The sequence below is a fragment of the Dermochelys coriacea genome, chromosome 1, assembly GCF_009764565.3.
Source record: "Dermochelys coriacea isolate rDerCor1 chromosome 1, rDerCor1.pri.v4, whole genome shotgun sequence".
NCBI classification, from domain to species: Eukaryota; Metazoa; Chordata; order Testudines; family Dermochelyidae; genus Dermochelys; species Dermochelys coriacea.
This window is the reverse complement of record NC_050068.2, coordinates 8930643-8945974: the sequence shown is the minus strand read 5'-3', so window position 1 is coordinate 8945974 and position 15332 is coordinate 8930643. Positions and strand designations below refer to the sequence as shown.

The following is a 15332-nucleotide window of genomic DNA, read 5'->3' as shown; positions in this document are numbered from 1 at the left end:
ATAAACAGGAGGCCTTAATTTAACATCCACATTGGAGACACTGTGCAAGACAATCAGAAACAAATGAAATGTTTTTGTTGAGCTGTGAAAGATAATTATGATAAAAGAACAATGACACTAACCAAAGGTTACTCCATAGATAAGAAAAGGAGTCCTTGTGGCACCTTAGAGACTAACAAATTTATTAGAGCATAAGCTTTCGTGAGCTACAGCTCACTTCATCGGATGCATTTGGTGGAAATGCATCCGATGAAGTGAGCTGTAGCTCACGAAAGCTTATGCTCTAATAAATTTGTTAGTCTCTAAGGTGCCACAAGTACTCCTTTTCTTTTTGCGAATACAGACTAACACGGCTGCTACTCTGAAATCCATAGATAAGTACAGTAACTGTCACATTTAAAAATATAGATGGATACAAAAAGGATAAAAATCAAGTCCAATTAAAAAAGCGGTCTGATCTCATCTACTCTGACTTTGGTGGAGTTACTCTGGATTGATACCAGTGTAATGGAGATGGAGACGTGAAATAAAAAAAATTGGGTATCATAAATAATTGTGAAATAATAGATAACAGTTCTGGAATTTTTGTTTAGTCCCCCAAACAACACTGAATTCTGGATTTTTCCTTTGTGTTTGACAGATCAGTCATCTGTCCCAGGAAACGTCTGCACTAACCAAGGGCCTGTCATGAAGTGTAGGTTGAACTTGTTTCCATACTTTCGTTAGCCTTTATTCCCTGGATAAAGCTGTGAAAAAAAAGCTGTGCACTTTGTAAATCTTCCTTTGGTGGCTGTAACTGAGGAAATATTAATGGGAATGTACAATGCAGACCGAGTCTGTGACCCCAGCTGTGTTCTGGCTGGTCTGTACCTGTGCAGTGACCCAAGGAAACAGGGAAAAGGCCTCTTAGAGAAGTTTCTAAAGAATTTTGTGGAGTCTGATAGTAGCATTTCTATTATTACTGTGATTGGGGATTATAACCTTGAGGTCAAGGAGCAGGATGACTAACCTCCACCAGCATATTCTCCTTCCATTCTCATCTCCTCACTTCTTCCATGAAGCTCCCTATGCTTGTAAATCCTCTCCCTGACCTGGTCCTACACATCTTAGCACATCCTTCACATCCTTTCCTAAAAGTGACTTCTTCAATGAGGCCTGCGAACACTAGTCTCGCCCACAAGGAAGCATTAATGAAATCACAAATAAAGCAAGAAAGATTTAATATCCAGGCACTTGTGCCTATGGTCACTGCTCTACCACTGCTGTTGATGGCATCCAATCCTCTTCCTTCTCCTACAGTTTAAAGCCCCATCCTACAAACCCTTGCTCACATAAGTATTCTCCTTGATTTGGACTGAACTCAGTGGGACTACTTGTGTAAGGACAACTTGTGTGAGTAATGATTTGCAGGATTAGATCCTTGATTGTAATCTCTTTGGGGTAGGGTCCCAGGGTACATTTGGTGCCCTAAATAATCATTAAAATAATCATTAAATAATCATAATGAAAGGGGAAGCAGGAAGTAGAAGCAGCGGTATATCTAAGAATGTAAATGCTTTAGATTTCATTTTCCTTTGCTTTGATTCCAACCTAGGAGCTGTTTTCTTGTTATTCCTCTCTTGGCTTCACCTCGGTCAATATTTACCTCTTGGGGCCAGTACATTTTAATTTCTGAAAACAAAAGTTCAATATCTGCTTCTTTGGTGTCATATTCCACATTTTTATGCTTTGCAGTTAATGAAACCTCAAAAAAAGGTCTCCCCCTTTACCTGTTCCCAAAAAGTATATACATTTAGAGTACCTACTGGCAATGGACTGGTCATATTCATATAGCCCCGTTATAAAGTGAGGAAGAGACATGAGCAACCCAGCTATGGATACAAGAATAGCGCCGCAGCCAATGAACCGGGGCCTGTTCACTCTGCTTCCAAAGTAACTTACGAAGACTATCAGCAATGTGTTCCCAACCTGCAGTAGGAGACAGAGATTAAAAAGCTTCTGAAACACTTTGCAAATGACCTCCTTAGGACAAAGAAGAGTTCAGGAGAGTTGTGTGGATGGAAGATTAAAAGAGAGAATTTTGAATACAGCAGAAATTACCTCATTGAAGGAAGCGAGCAATCCAGATGTCTGACTGGACAAGCCAAACCGCTTCTCAATCGTTGAAATTGAGCTTTTCAGATAGCCAGATAGCAGGAGCTGGGAGAGCTGGAGAAACCCATGGCAGAACACAAAAAACTGTAGAGACAAAAAAAATCCACTCAGTACAGTTATTACTATTGAAAGTTGTAACCTAAAAAAACCCTCTTTTTCCAAACTTTCTTATTTTTAAATAAAACAATCCCTTAAAAATAAGAAGTGTGGTGGCCACTGAACATGTGGAGAAACTTTAAAATATCGCTACCTGCACATCTACCAATGTGATATATGCCATCATGTGACAGCAATGCCCTTCTGCCATGTACATTGGCCAAACCGGACAGTCTTTACACAAAAGAATAAATGGACACAAACCTGACATCAGGAATTATAACACTCAAAAACCAGTAGGAGAACACTTCAACCTCCCTGGACACTCAATAACAGATTTAAAAGTGGCAATTCTTCAACAACAAAAACCTTCAAAAACAGACTCCAACGAGAAACTGCAGAACTGGAATTAATTTGAAAACTGTATACTATCAAATTAGGGAATAAAGACTGGGAGTGGATGGGTTATTACAAAATCTAATTTCCCCATACTGTTACTCATACCTTCTTGTCAGCTGTTTGAAATGGGCCACCCTCATTACCACTACAAAAGTGATTTTTCCTCCTTTGGTATTCTACTGTTAATTGAATTGTCTCGTTAGCATTGACCCCCCAGTTGGTAAGGCATTTTTTCATGTACTGTGTATATATACACCTGCTACTGTATTTTCCACTCCATGCATCTGATGAAGTAGGTTTTAGCCCACAAAAGCTTACGCCCAAATAAATTTGTTAGTCTATAAGATGCCACAAGGACTCCTCGTTGTTACTGCTGTTACTGAGTATGGACATTGCTGGTGAGAGACTCCAGAGACTGGAGTTATTTATCCCCAGGGCAGGAACACACTTCTCTCACGCTCTTCAGATACTGGACCTTGATCCTAACCTGGCAGCACTATCCCTGGGGCTAGAGCGTAGTTCAATCATCAGGTCCCTTAAATCCTTCTCTGCTGAAACTGCCAACAAGAGTGCCAGTTGCTGCCAGCTGTGCTAGGGACATCTGTCCATTAGAAACTGGCTTAGACAATCAAACTAATTTCATATGGGGCACTACCAGCCTGCACTGGCTTTGAAGTGGTGGTCAAGAAATGGACAGCTCCATAGCCATTTCTACTTTCCATGACCCAGAACCATCCAGTTGCCTGAGATATTAATAAAAACCTGACATGCTGTTATAGCACTGCAGCAACAAACATGCATCTAAAATTAACAAATACCTTGTTTCTAGGCTCAGCGGGGAAAAACCTTATATAATTCTATTTCTTCCCTCCTGCTGATTTCTTTTGATACAGGCACTGGGTTGCAAAGGATGCATTTAGTCAAATATCTTAGGAAGAAGCTATGGATCTTTCCCAGCTCTCAAAGTTCTTGTTAAAGTCTAGTAGCCTCATAGCTACTCCCTTCACCACACAACCAGCCTCTCCATATCTTAAGTTGCTACAGAGGCATGATTTCTGGCCACAGGAATATCATTCAGGTGGAATCTGAGTACTTTTGATGACTGACTGACTAAGCCCAGGGCTCAGCAGAATGGACAGAGCCACTTCTGGCTATCTGTTAATGTTCTGAAATGAATACAGGTATGTGAGCAATTTGAAAAACCTCCACTATCAGTGTGGATTTGTGTATCCATCCAGTCCAAATCCAGGATTTGTCACATCCTCAACTGTGTGTAACAGACGACACTACTGCTATTTCTATTTTCATGTATGCGTTTACCTTTACTCCCTTTTGAGCAACTTCCCAGTGATACTTGGTATTTCCATAAACCTTTTCATCCCAGGTTATCAAATACTGGCACATATTATTCTCCCTATTTTACAGATCAGGGAATTCATGTACAGAGATATTCAATGATAGAGTTGGGAATAGAACTCAGCTCCTTTGAGTCCTGTGCTCTAGCCCTCAGACCATACCAGTGCCTTCTCTATTTGAATGAAAGAGGGAAAAGAGAGGCTGACTTTAGGACAGTTTAGGAGATCATAGGCCCCTATTTGTCTTTTGTTGCACCATTTTCTACTGCATTTCACCATGAAGTGTGATAGAGGTTTTACATTAATTTGTTGGATCATGATATCAGGTTCTTTGGCTTGTATGTTCTAGAAAGAAGCTCTTCACCTTTGAAAAGACAAAGAACTATTTACAACAATATTAACCCAGTAATAAGAGGGGGTGGAGAGAGAGGAAACATCTTTAAATTTGGAAATGCATAGGGTCATCTGTGCTTGGAAAACTGATTGATTCTCCAGCTACCTATTGCAGATATCTAAGGTGTCTCTAAAATGGCAGAGATTATGTACACACACTCTCTCTCTCTCTTCCTTCATTAATTGGCCAGCCAGATCATACTCACTGATTCCCTAGAGGTTTCCTCAAGAACAATAACATGGATAGTGGCGTTCCCTCTACCAACCTGCGGAGACTGTTCCTCATGGTGCCCCCAGAAAGTTGCTTCCATGAGGTCAAGGGAAGGGAAGAACAAAGCTTTAGATGTGGCATCCTCCCTCCTGTATCTCCTCATCTAGTTCCATCAGACTGATCCTCCTTCCCAATGGAATGGAGGGGACAGTCTGCCCCCTGCTCTTTATGTCAGTGCATATCTATGATAGTCTTGAATTTTGTAAAAACAAATCCTGGTTCCTACAATTGAGATTACTTTAATGAGCTGCTGTGCAGCGGAAGAGCTCCCAAATCTCCATGCATCAGGCCTGCTCTTTGTACTGCAGCATAGACTGTTCACTTCAGCAGCTTCTGTGTTAGGTCACTCTGGACAAGCTGAAGTTTCAGACAACACTCTGTCTGATTCAGAGGTCATTTTCCTGCACGAGAGTTTGTGATAGAGAAGATACTGCACATACAGAGATACAAGGAAGGGTAGATAGTAATAGCCAGAGCCAGGCATAACGCCAGCTGGCAATATATAGATCTCCTGTACATATGGCTTGCAGCACCTCTACAATTTCTGAACCAATGTGTTGAAATGTCCCATGCTACATCAGTCCCCTCTGGGGCAGGGACTATCAAATGAGGATGTATCATATGCTGATGCCAACTAAGACTAAAAATGATAACACCAAACTTGACTGACCTGTGATCTAAGCCAGAATTTGAAAAATTAAACTTTCCCTTCTATAGCACATCTCCTCTAACAGTCTCAAAGCACTTCTGAAACACTGATAAGCTTCACAGCACCAGAATATAAGTATATTGTCCCAGTATTACTGGCTGGGCAATGAGTCAGTGGTGAGAAGAGAATCTAGAAGTCCAACTACCCAGATCCCATTGTTCTAACCATGAAGTAACTCCCCTTCCATTTTTAGAGAGAAAAGGTCAGCACATTTGGCCACTATACCTCCACATCTCTCTCTCTCTCTCTCTCTCTCACAAACACACACACACTCTCAGTGCACTATCAGGCCAGAAATTATTGCATTGAAATATCTTCCTGTTCTCTTTCATTTGTAATACCTTTGTAGAAGATTGACAGCGAGAGAAATTGCATTGTCAATCTCATCCCTACCTATTTGTCAGACATGGATCACAGTGCTCTGGTATCCTTGGAGTTTGAAATTAACAAAGCATTTCCACTTGCCACCTCTTGGGTTTCTTCTCTTATCACTGGGTAACATATCAGCATATATTGTAGGCTCTACCAAGCAAAAGCTTTTTTGTTTGTTTGTTTGTTTGTTTTAAAATTTCTTAGTGACACAGCAATAGATTTTGAAGGCGCTACTAGTTTTTTTGACCCAAGATGACATTTCCTATGGGATTACAACAGTTTTCAGGAAACGTTAGAAATGTGGGGCTTATGGCACTTGAAGGCATCAAAAAGTATGTTTTCTTTTAGTTCAGTAAATTGTGATTTACTAATTTGCATTAATCCAGACCAAATACCCGAATCAGAACACGGATCTCATTGTTTCTATGTGTCTCAGAGCTCAACATCTGTTTATATACTTTCTATTCAGGTTCTTATATAGCTCTGATCACCATGTTAGCCGAGTGCCTTCCAGAAGCACATTAAGCAATGTGACTAGCAGCTGTCATTTATGGTTCTTTGTTCTCTTTTCCTCTCTCCAGCAGGAAATTATGTATTGTATTATTTGTATAATGTGGTGTGTGTTTCTTCTAGTAAGACATAACAGCGCAGAGCAGGAAGATGACAGTTCCTGTCTACAAGCAACACATTGAGTCACAGCCAACTTAAAACCAGAAATAGGTCAAACAACAAAAGGAAATCAGAGATAAAACAACAAAAATGAACAATGATCTGAAGGGATTTACTGGAAGAACAATTCCAAGATCTGAAGGCATTGGGCCCCAGTCCATTGCAATGGCCTTTGCGGGCAGGAATCCTGGCAACAGAAAGTTCATTGGAGGATTACAGCAGCACAAGAAAGCCACAATCTTTCTTAAATTAGGGACCCCAAGCAGGCCAGTGCAGCTCCCAGTATGGCAGTGTTTATGAGGGAGGGGCACAGTCAGGAGATATGATGATTTAATGCTCCTATGGCACTCTATGGAGATTAAAGCTGCCCACCCCCAGTGGAAATAGCTGCCTGCTCTCCATTAGATGATGGATTCCACCATTCCCTGGAACACAGTAGATCAGGCTGGCACAAGGAGGTGCAATATACCCGTAGGGAGCTGGACCAGGATCTCTTTCTGAGAAGGAAGAAAATTTTTAGTTTTTAGAAAAGTTTTTAAATTCTTAGATTCTGTGATAGGGGCCCTGGGACAGGGAAACAGACAAGATGGCCTTAGGGCTTTTCCATCTCATGTGTAGATATTTTAAAAAACCCTAACAAAGCAGAACACTGTATATATGATTCTCACCTAGGGACTGGTTGAGAGAGAGAGAGAATTAACCACCCATGACAGATGTTAGTCAGTCACATCACTTAGTGCACACTGGTGGAAGATGCTCAAGTACTACGGTGAACTGAGTGGTATAAGAACCTACCTAGAATAGAATCTCTAGTCTTCTCCTGAAGCTCCAAGGAAAAAGAAGATGATGTAGAGTCCACTTAGCATAAGCAAGACATTCCAGTCTGGTAGTTTATTGTTGCAGCCACAGGCGGAGAGTGCTCACGATCCAGGACAAATGGGAAAATTCTTTCTACCTGCTCATTCCCTGGGAATAAACAGCTGGCAAACATTTTTCACTCATTACAGCACCATGGAGACGTATCCGGGTCTAGAGCTGCTTACCTGAGCAAAATGGATGGCATGCCCTATTACTGCACTTTGCATCAAAGGATCTCCAAGCCCTGTACAAACATTAAGAAATTTAGCTTCATATCGCCCCTATGAGATAGGGAAGCATTATTATCGTCTTTTGGAAGTAAAGAAGACCCAGAGATATGTGACTTGCCCAAAGACAACAGAAAGTCAGTGTTGGAGCTGGGAATAGAACCTACATCTCCGGATTTACCCAACATGACAAAATTAGATGATAGAATCACAGAATATTAGGGTTAGAAGAGACCTCAGGAGGTCATCTAGTCCAATCCCCTCCTCAAAGCAGGACCAACACCAACTAAATCATCCCAGCCAGGGCTTTATCAAGCCAGGCCTTAAAAACCTCTAAGGATGGAAATTCCACCACCTCCCTAGGTAACCCATCCCAGTGCTTCACCACCCTCCTAGTGAAATAGTGTTTACTAATATCCAACCTAGACTTCCCCGACTGCAACTTGAGACCATTGTTTCTTGTTCTGTCATCTGCCACCACTGAGAATAGCCGAGCTCCATCCTCTTTGGAACCCCCCTTCAGGTAGTTGAAGGCTGCTATCAAATACCCCCTTACTTTTCTCTTCTACAGACTAAATAAGCCCAGTTACCTCAGCCTCTCCTCATAAGTCATGTGCCTCAACCTCCTAATAATTTTCGTTGCCCTCTGCTGGACACTCTCCAATTTATCCACATCCCTTCTGTAGTGGGGGAACCAAAACTGGACACATTACTCCAGATGTGGCTTCACCAGTGCCGAATAGAGGGGAATAATCACTTCCCTTGATCTGCTGGCAATGCTCCTACTAATACAGCCCAATATGCCGTTGGCCTTCTTGGCAACAAGGGCACACTGCTGACGCATATCCAGCTTCTTGTTCACTGTAATCCCCAGGTCCTTTTCTGCAGAACTGCTGCTTAGCTAGTCGGTCCCCAGCCTCTAGTGGTACATATACCTATACCTACCCTGCAGCATATCTACCTCTCCCCACAGCTCAGTGTCATCTGCGAACTTGCTGAGAGTGCAATTAATTCCATCATCCAGATCATTAATAAAGATGTTGAACCCAGGACCGACCCCTGGGGAACTCTGCTTGATACCGACTGCCAACTAGACATAAAACTGTTGATCACTACCTGTTGAGCCCGACAATCTAACCAGCTTTCAATCCACTTTATAGTCCATTCATCTAATCCATACTTCTTTAATTTGCTGGCAAGAATACTGTGGGAAACTGTATCAAATGCTTTGCTAAAGTCAAGCTATATCAAATTCACCACTTTCCCCATATCCACAGAGCCAGTTATCTCATCATAGATGGCAATCATGTTGGTCAGGCATGACTTGCCCTTGGTGAATCCATGTTGACTGTTCCTCATCATCTTCCTCTCCTCCAAGTGCTTCAAAATGTATTAGTTGAGGACTAATGATTTTGCCGGGGACTGAAGTGAGGCTGACTGGTCTGTAGTTCCCCGGCTTCTCTTTCTTTTAAAAATATGGGCACTATATATGCCTTTTTCCAATCATCTGGGACCTCCCCCAATCACCATGAATTTTCAAAGATAATGGCCAATGGCTCTGCAATCACATCAGCAAACTCCCTCAGCACCCTTAGATGCAATAGGTCTGGACCCATGGACTTGTGCAAGTCCAGCTTTTCTAAATAGTCCTTAACCTGTTCTTTCACCACTGAGGGCTGCTCACCTCCTCCCCATACTGTGTTGCCCAGTGCAGCAGTCTGGGAGCTGACCTTGTCTTTGAAGACTGAGGCAAAAAAAGCATTGAGTACTTCAGCTTTTTCCACATCATCTGTCATTATGTTGCCTCCCCCATTCAGTAATGGTCCCTCACCCTTTCCTTGATTGACTTCTTGTTGCTAACATAGCTGTAGAAACTCTTTTGCAACTGCAAATGTGCCTTGGCCTTCCTGATTACACCCCTGCATGCTCTAGCAATATTTTTATACTCCTCCCTTGTTATCTGTCCCAATTTCCACTTCTTAGAAGCTTCCTTTTTGAGTTTAAGCTCACCGAAGGTTTCTCTGTTAAGCCAAGCTGGTCGCCTGTCATGTTTTCTATTCTTTCTGCACATCAGGGTGGTTTGTTCCTGCGCCCACAATAAGGCTTCTTTAAAATATAGCCAGGTTTCCTGGACTCCTTCCCCCTTCATATTAGCCTCCCCAGGGATCCTGCCCATCAGTTCCCTAAGGGAGTCTAAGGCTGCTTTTCTGAAATCCATGGTCCGTATTTTGCTACTCTCCTTTCTTCCTTTTGTCAGGATCCTGAACTCAACCATCTCATTGTCACTGCTGCCTCGGTTGCCATCCACTTCTAATTCCCCTACCAATTCTTCCCTGTTTGTAAGCAGCAGGTCAAGAGAGGCACAGCCCCCAGTTGGTTCCTCCAGCACTTGTACCAGGAAGTTGTCCCCAACACTCTCCAAAAACTTCCTGGATTGTCTGTGTATTGCTGTGTTATGATATTCTGGGTTATGATTGTTTCCAGTGGAAACTAAGGCTTCCAGTGAGCATGCTTAATTGCAGCTTCTCTCAATGACCATCTCAGTGCATTATTCTGTAGAGTGCCACTTCTTTTGTATCTAATATAGAGGACAAGGCAAGGAAAGCTTCAATTTGGATCAAGATGTGTTCACCTGCAGTATGGAGAACGAGCCAGAGAGACAAGACCAGCCACTTGCTTCCATAATCCCCTTCCTGCTGCTAAAAGTAACCATAGGTTCTGCCTTATATAAATTTTTGCTCTCAGACTTGTGATGTGCCACATATGTATATGAAGTACCTGTGGCTTTGCCTGTGCTTTGGCTGATGAAGTCAAATCAAATCTTTCACTTGACTCTCTTGTCAAGTTTTCTCAATTGCCCAAGATCAATACTCAAATGCCTCTAAAATATTAAAAGTTTTATCAAGAATAGTGTCTTATCTCCAGAAGAAAGAAAGAAAGAAAGAAATTGGTAGAAAAAATTTCCAGCCTTTTGTGAGCTAAGGATTCCTTGCCACTGCAATAAACATAGAATCATAGAATTGTAGGACTGGAAGGGACCTCAAGAGGTCATCTAGTCCAGTCCCCTGCACTCATGGTATGACTAAGTATTATCTAGACCATCCCTGACACGTTTGTGTAACCTGCTCTTAAAAATCTCCAATGATGGAGATTCCACAACCTCTCTTGGCAATTTATTCCAGTGTTTAACCACCCTGACAGATAGGAAGTTTTTCCTAATGTACAACCTATACCACCTGTGCTGCAATTTAAGCCCATTGCTTCTTGTTCTATCCTCAGAGGTTAAGAAAAAAAATGTTTCTCCCTCCTGCTTGTAACAACCTTTAATTTACTTGAAAACTGTTATCATGTCTTCTCTCAGTCTTCTCTTCTCCAGACTAAACAAACCAAATTTCTTCAATCTTCCCTCCTAGGTCATGTTCCCGCTTGACTGTGACCACTGATAACTACTCTCAGGGAATGGGTTTCCAACCACAGTTATGTACCCACCTAATAGTAGCTCCATCTAGGTCAGGGGTGGGCAAACTACAGCCCATGGGCTGGATCCGGCCACCAGCTGTTTTACACTGGCCCTCGATCTCCCGCTGGGGAACAGGGTCTGGGGCTTGGCCCGCTCCGGTGCTCCAGCAGGGAGCAGGATTGGGGGCTGCTCCACCTGGCTACTGGAAGCTGCGGCACGGCCCCCCTCTGGCTCTTGCTCACTCCAATTGCCCCGCTCCTGTGGCCCACTCCAGCACTCCCAATGGAGCAGCTGGGGCAGTGCCTGTGAACAGGACAGTATGCAGAGCCGCCTGGCTGAGCCTCTGTATAGGAGCCAGAGAAGGGACATGCAACTTCTTCCAAGAGCCGCTTGAGGTAAGCACCACCTGGAGTCTGCACCCCTGAGCCTCTCTCCATGCCTCAACTCCCTGCCCCAGCTCTGATCCCTTTCTGAATCCCTCGATCCCAGACCGCACCCCAATTTCCTGCCACAGCCCTGATCCCCCTCCCACCCTCCGAACCCAGCCCAGAGCACCCTCCTACATCCCAAACTCCTCATCTCCAGTCCCATCCCACAGCCCGCACCTCAGATGCAGCCCACATCCCTCTGCCCCGCAACCCACTTCCCCAGCCCAGAGCCCCTTCCCGCACCCTGAAGTCCGCATTTCTGGCCCCACCCCAGAGCCCGTACCCCCAACCAGAGCCCTCACCCTCTCTTGCACCCCAACCCCAATTCTGTGAGCATTCATGGCCCGCCATATAATTTCTATTCCCAGATGTGGCCCTCAGGCCAAAAGGTTTGCCTGATCTAGGTTGTAGTATATTATTGGGTTATTGTATTACCATTATACTTTCTTGCATTTCCCTGGGGAAGAGGATATGTGGGACTCTTACCAGCATTGCGAACATGGTTAGAAAACAGGTCCCTATTTGACCGGATAGTTCATGACTCTATTAGTGTAAAATAAATACATCTGTTAGTCTTTAAGGTGCCACCGGACTCCTCGTTGTTTCTATAAGTGTAGTTTTTCACAGAAGACTGAAAGGACCAAGGCTCACCAGTGCCTGCTTCTCTGCAATAGCTACAATTAGATAGTGTATGTTACACCCATTTGATCCTAAATGATGATCCCTGCTCAGTGCAGGAAGAATAATCTTTCCACCAGGTCTCTGTCGATATACCATTGACCAAAATAACGAACAAACCCCGAGCGCTCTCTCCTGCCCATCCCCATACCAGTCTGGGTCTCACAACACTTGCCAGTAGAACACAGGCAGGGCTGACCCTCCACTGTTGGGCCTTACAGCTCTCCTCAGCAGAATCCGGGCTGGGTTAGTGTTGTTCTCACAGGCTTTAGTTGTGGGGCATGCAATGGCTCCTCTCTTGATGGTCACAAGCACCCCATGTGACCTCAGGCCAGGCCTGCACATGAACATATTTCAGACTGCCAGCCAAATGGGCAACATGCACATATGTCTGCAGTAGGCAAGGGGATTCAAGGCAGGATAGAGCAAGCTATTTACAAGAAGGCCAAGACCTGACCCTTTAACCACAGTAATGTGCAGGTTAACGTTATGAGTAATTCAAATGGATACGCAGCCTCTGGTCTGATTCCAGCTAGGGATGATGGCAGTAGGAAGTGACTGAAAACACACACACACACACACACACACACACTCAGAATATAAATTAGGAGAAAACAGTTGAGCAGAACTTGTGCTATAACTGCAACCTCAAGTTCTTTTTATATAGTAGCTGGCCAGTGCCGATAACATATAATTATATGTCTTTGCTGTCAAGCAGACTATATTACACTCATAACTTTGTTTTTACTCAAAGGTGAATTGCTGCCATGACACACACAGTAACTGCTAACAACACTTCACTTGTCCACAGCACCTTTCTTCTGAGGATCTCAAAGCCCTTCACACACGTTAATTAATTCACCCTCACAATGGCCTGGATTTTGCAGGTGGGGAAAGTCAGGCCCAGGGAGGTACCCTGTGGCAGAGCCAAGTATAGAACCCCAATTTCTTTGCCAAGATTTTAAAAAGTGACTAGTGATTTTGGGTGCCTACATGTTTGGCTGCCCAACTTGAGACACTTTAATGGGGCCTAATTTTCAGAAAGTGCTGAGCTCCTGCTCTCTGAAAATCAGGACCATATAAAGTGACTCAGGTCAGGCACCCAAAATATGAAATCACTTTTGAAAATATTGGCCCATTGTGTTCAGTCCTAGGCTTTAGCCATAGCACCGTCTTCCCATATTTCCTTCGTGGATTTGTCTTCTTATGTTCATTACAATATTCATGAAAACAGCTAGAGAAAGAAAGTGAACCTAATCTTCAGCTTTGTCAGCAGTCTTTATGTATTTTGCTTGATGTGCTCTTCTATTACAAAGTCTAACGGCCAAATTCTCCTCTGGTGAATACTGGTGCTACCCCATCTACTTTCAGTGGAGTTCCTCTTGTGTAGCGTAGAAAAGAATTTGCCCCCTAATGTTCACTATATTAAGTCAAGGCTAGATCTTGCTGCCACAGAGCTCAATGGAGTCTTGACATGGACTTCTCTGGAAGCTGCATCAAATCCTTATTTTGTCCATTTTGTAGTATTGAAGGAATTAGTGCAACATGTCATTAAATGTTTTAAAGTCTTTCTGGTCTGTACAGCATTCCCCGGGAGGACTGTTTGCATGAAGTTCTTGAGATGCATTTTTGTGCCTTAGTTTGAAAATCTACAGTGACGTGATTCCATTTGCGATCAACTGAGCTTGTTGTAAGCATGCAAAGTGTGTTAAGCAATTCTTTGGTTTTCCTGTAAGGATCATTCAGATCCTGCTTCTAAAACTGTCTCCCAGAATGTGAGGAAGTCAGACATGGATTCTGAAATCTGAGTGACCTAACTTCATGAAAGCAACATAAAGCATGGGGAAAAGCTTCTCTGCACAGCATTCAACATGGATTAGGAGATGATCATAATGGTCCCTTTTGACCTTAATATCTATGAGTCTATGAGGAGTGAATTCTTGTGTCTTGGTTCTCCTAGCACATGCACAAATCCACATGACAGCTCAGATCATCTATTTTTATAGTATTCAAACTCACAGTGAGCTGCAGCCCAATACACTTCCACGCTCAAAGCCCATGCTGCCATTTCCTGGGCTTTAAATTTCAGGTGGGATTTCTGACACATTCATAGTTTTCTCTTCAACAAAGAAAAATCTCTAAGAAGTAGTCAGGTGGCAAATGCCTTTAAAGTCTTGCCAAGCTCCTAAAAGCAAACTCTAGATTTCTTTGCAAGAGAGTTGTTTAAGGGTCCAGACTTTTGTGCAGGTAGTTTATACTGTAGATGGAGATGTGAAACAGAACGCCTCTCACTCAGGTTTTCTCTCAGACTTTTGGAAGTGAGCTTAGTGCTGGTAAAGTTCTGGGTTAGCAACTGCAGAACACGGACAGTGGCAGTGCAAACTTTCCCCACATTGCCATGCCAATGTACTTCAATTCTGACCTAGAAAGCCACCAAAAAAAAAAAAACCTATTTTCTATCACCAGCAAGGGCTAGCTTCTGACCAGCATCCCAGCAAAGAAAGGCTCAGAAACCAATAATCAATTCCCTAAGCCTTCCAGTCCCACACAACAACACAGTCCATTATAAGGCACTTTGACCTGCAACATTTATAAGGAAGACTTATGTGTTTCTTTCATCTCAGGAGAGAACTCAGGAGTATAACTGCTGATTGGGCTAGAAAAATGGCCGATTTCAGAGCTTCCTTGTGCCACACATCGTTAGCACTCTTATTGCAGCTTGTTTCTTTGAGTTTCAGTGCATGTCACTTCATAGGCATCGTCATAGAAAAATATTAGCTTTATTTTACTTGCACTTGGACATCCGTGAGAACAAAATAAAGTTGATGGGAACAATGGTTTTCTGGCTAACTCAAGACTGTGTCAGGTAATCTGGGTTACATTCTTGACTCTCCCACAAACTCCGTGTGTGACTGTGGGTACATCACGAGCCTCAGCTTCTCCATCTGCAAAACAGGGACAAACATGCTCTCCTACCTCAGAGGGGGTTGTGAGGCAAAATTCATTAATATTTGTAAAACACTTTGAAAAGTCTTATTATTAGGCAGGGCTATACCCGTTTTACTCCGGTGCTTTAAAACAAAGCATTGGTCATGTAACTTTATAACTTAGTAAAATTATCTAATAAGAAAGTATCAGGTGATCAACTTCACACCATAAATATACAGCATTGTTTGTCCAAGAATCTCAAAGCACTTTGCAAATATTAATGAATCAAACCTCACAGCTTTGATCCTATCAGGTAATAAGTATTACTACAACTA

At 43.0% G+C, this 15332-nt stretch overlaps 1 protein-coding gene across 5 annotated transcripts in view; it reads right to left on the bottom strand.

The window, feature by feature from the left end:
• The window catches only part of SLCO2B1 (solute carrier organic anion transporter family member 2B1), a 113079-nt gene that overhangs the window by 65411 nt on the left and 32336 nt on the right, over positions 1 to 15332 (bottom strand). For 4 of the 5 annotated variants that reach the window (XM_038416026.2, XM_043504017.1, XM_043504018.1 and 1 more), the window contains 2 exons: positions 2101 to 2238; positions 1806 to 1968 (listed from right to left, as the gene is read on the bottom strand). In XM_038416026.2, the coding sequence (XP_038271954.1) occupies positions 1806 to 1968; positions 2101 to 2238 (301 nt within the window). Of the gene's footprint in view, positions 1 to 1801; positions 1969 to 2100; positions 2239 to 15332 lie in introns of those variants that run through there. The other variant, XM_038416044.2, reaches the window with a different exon arrangement.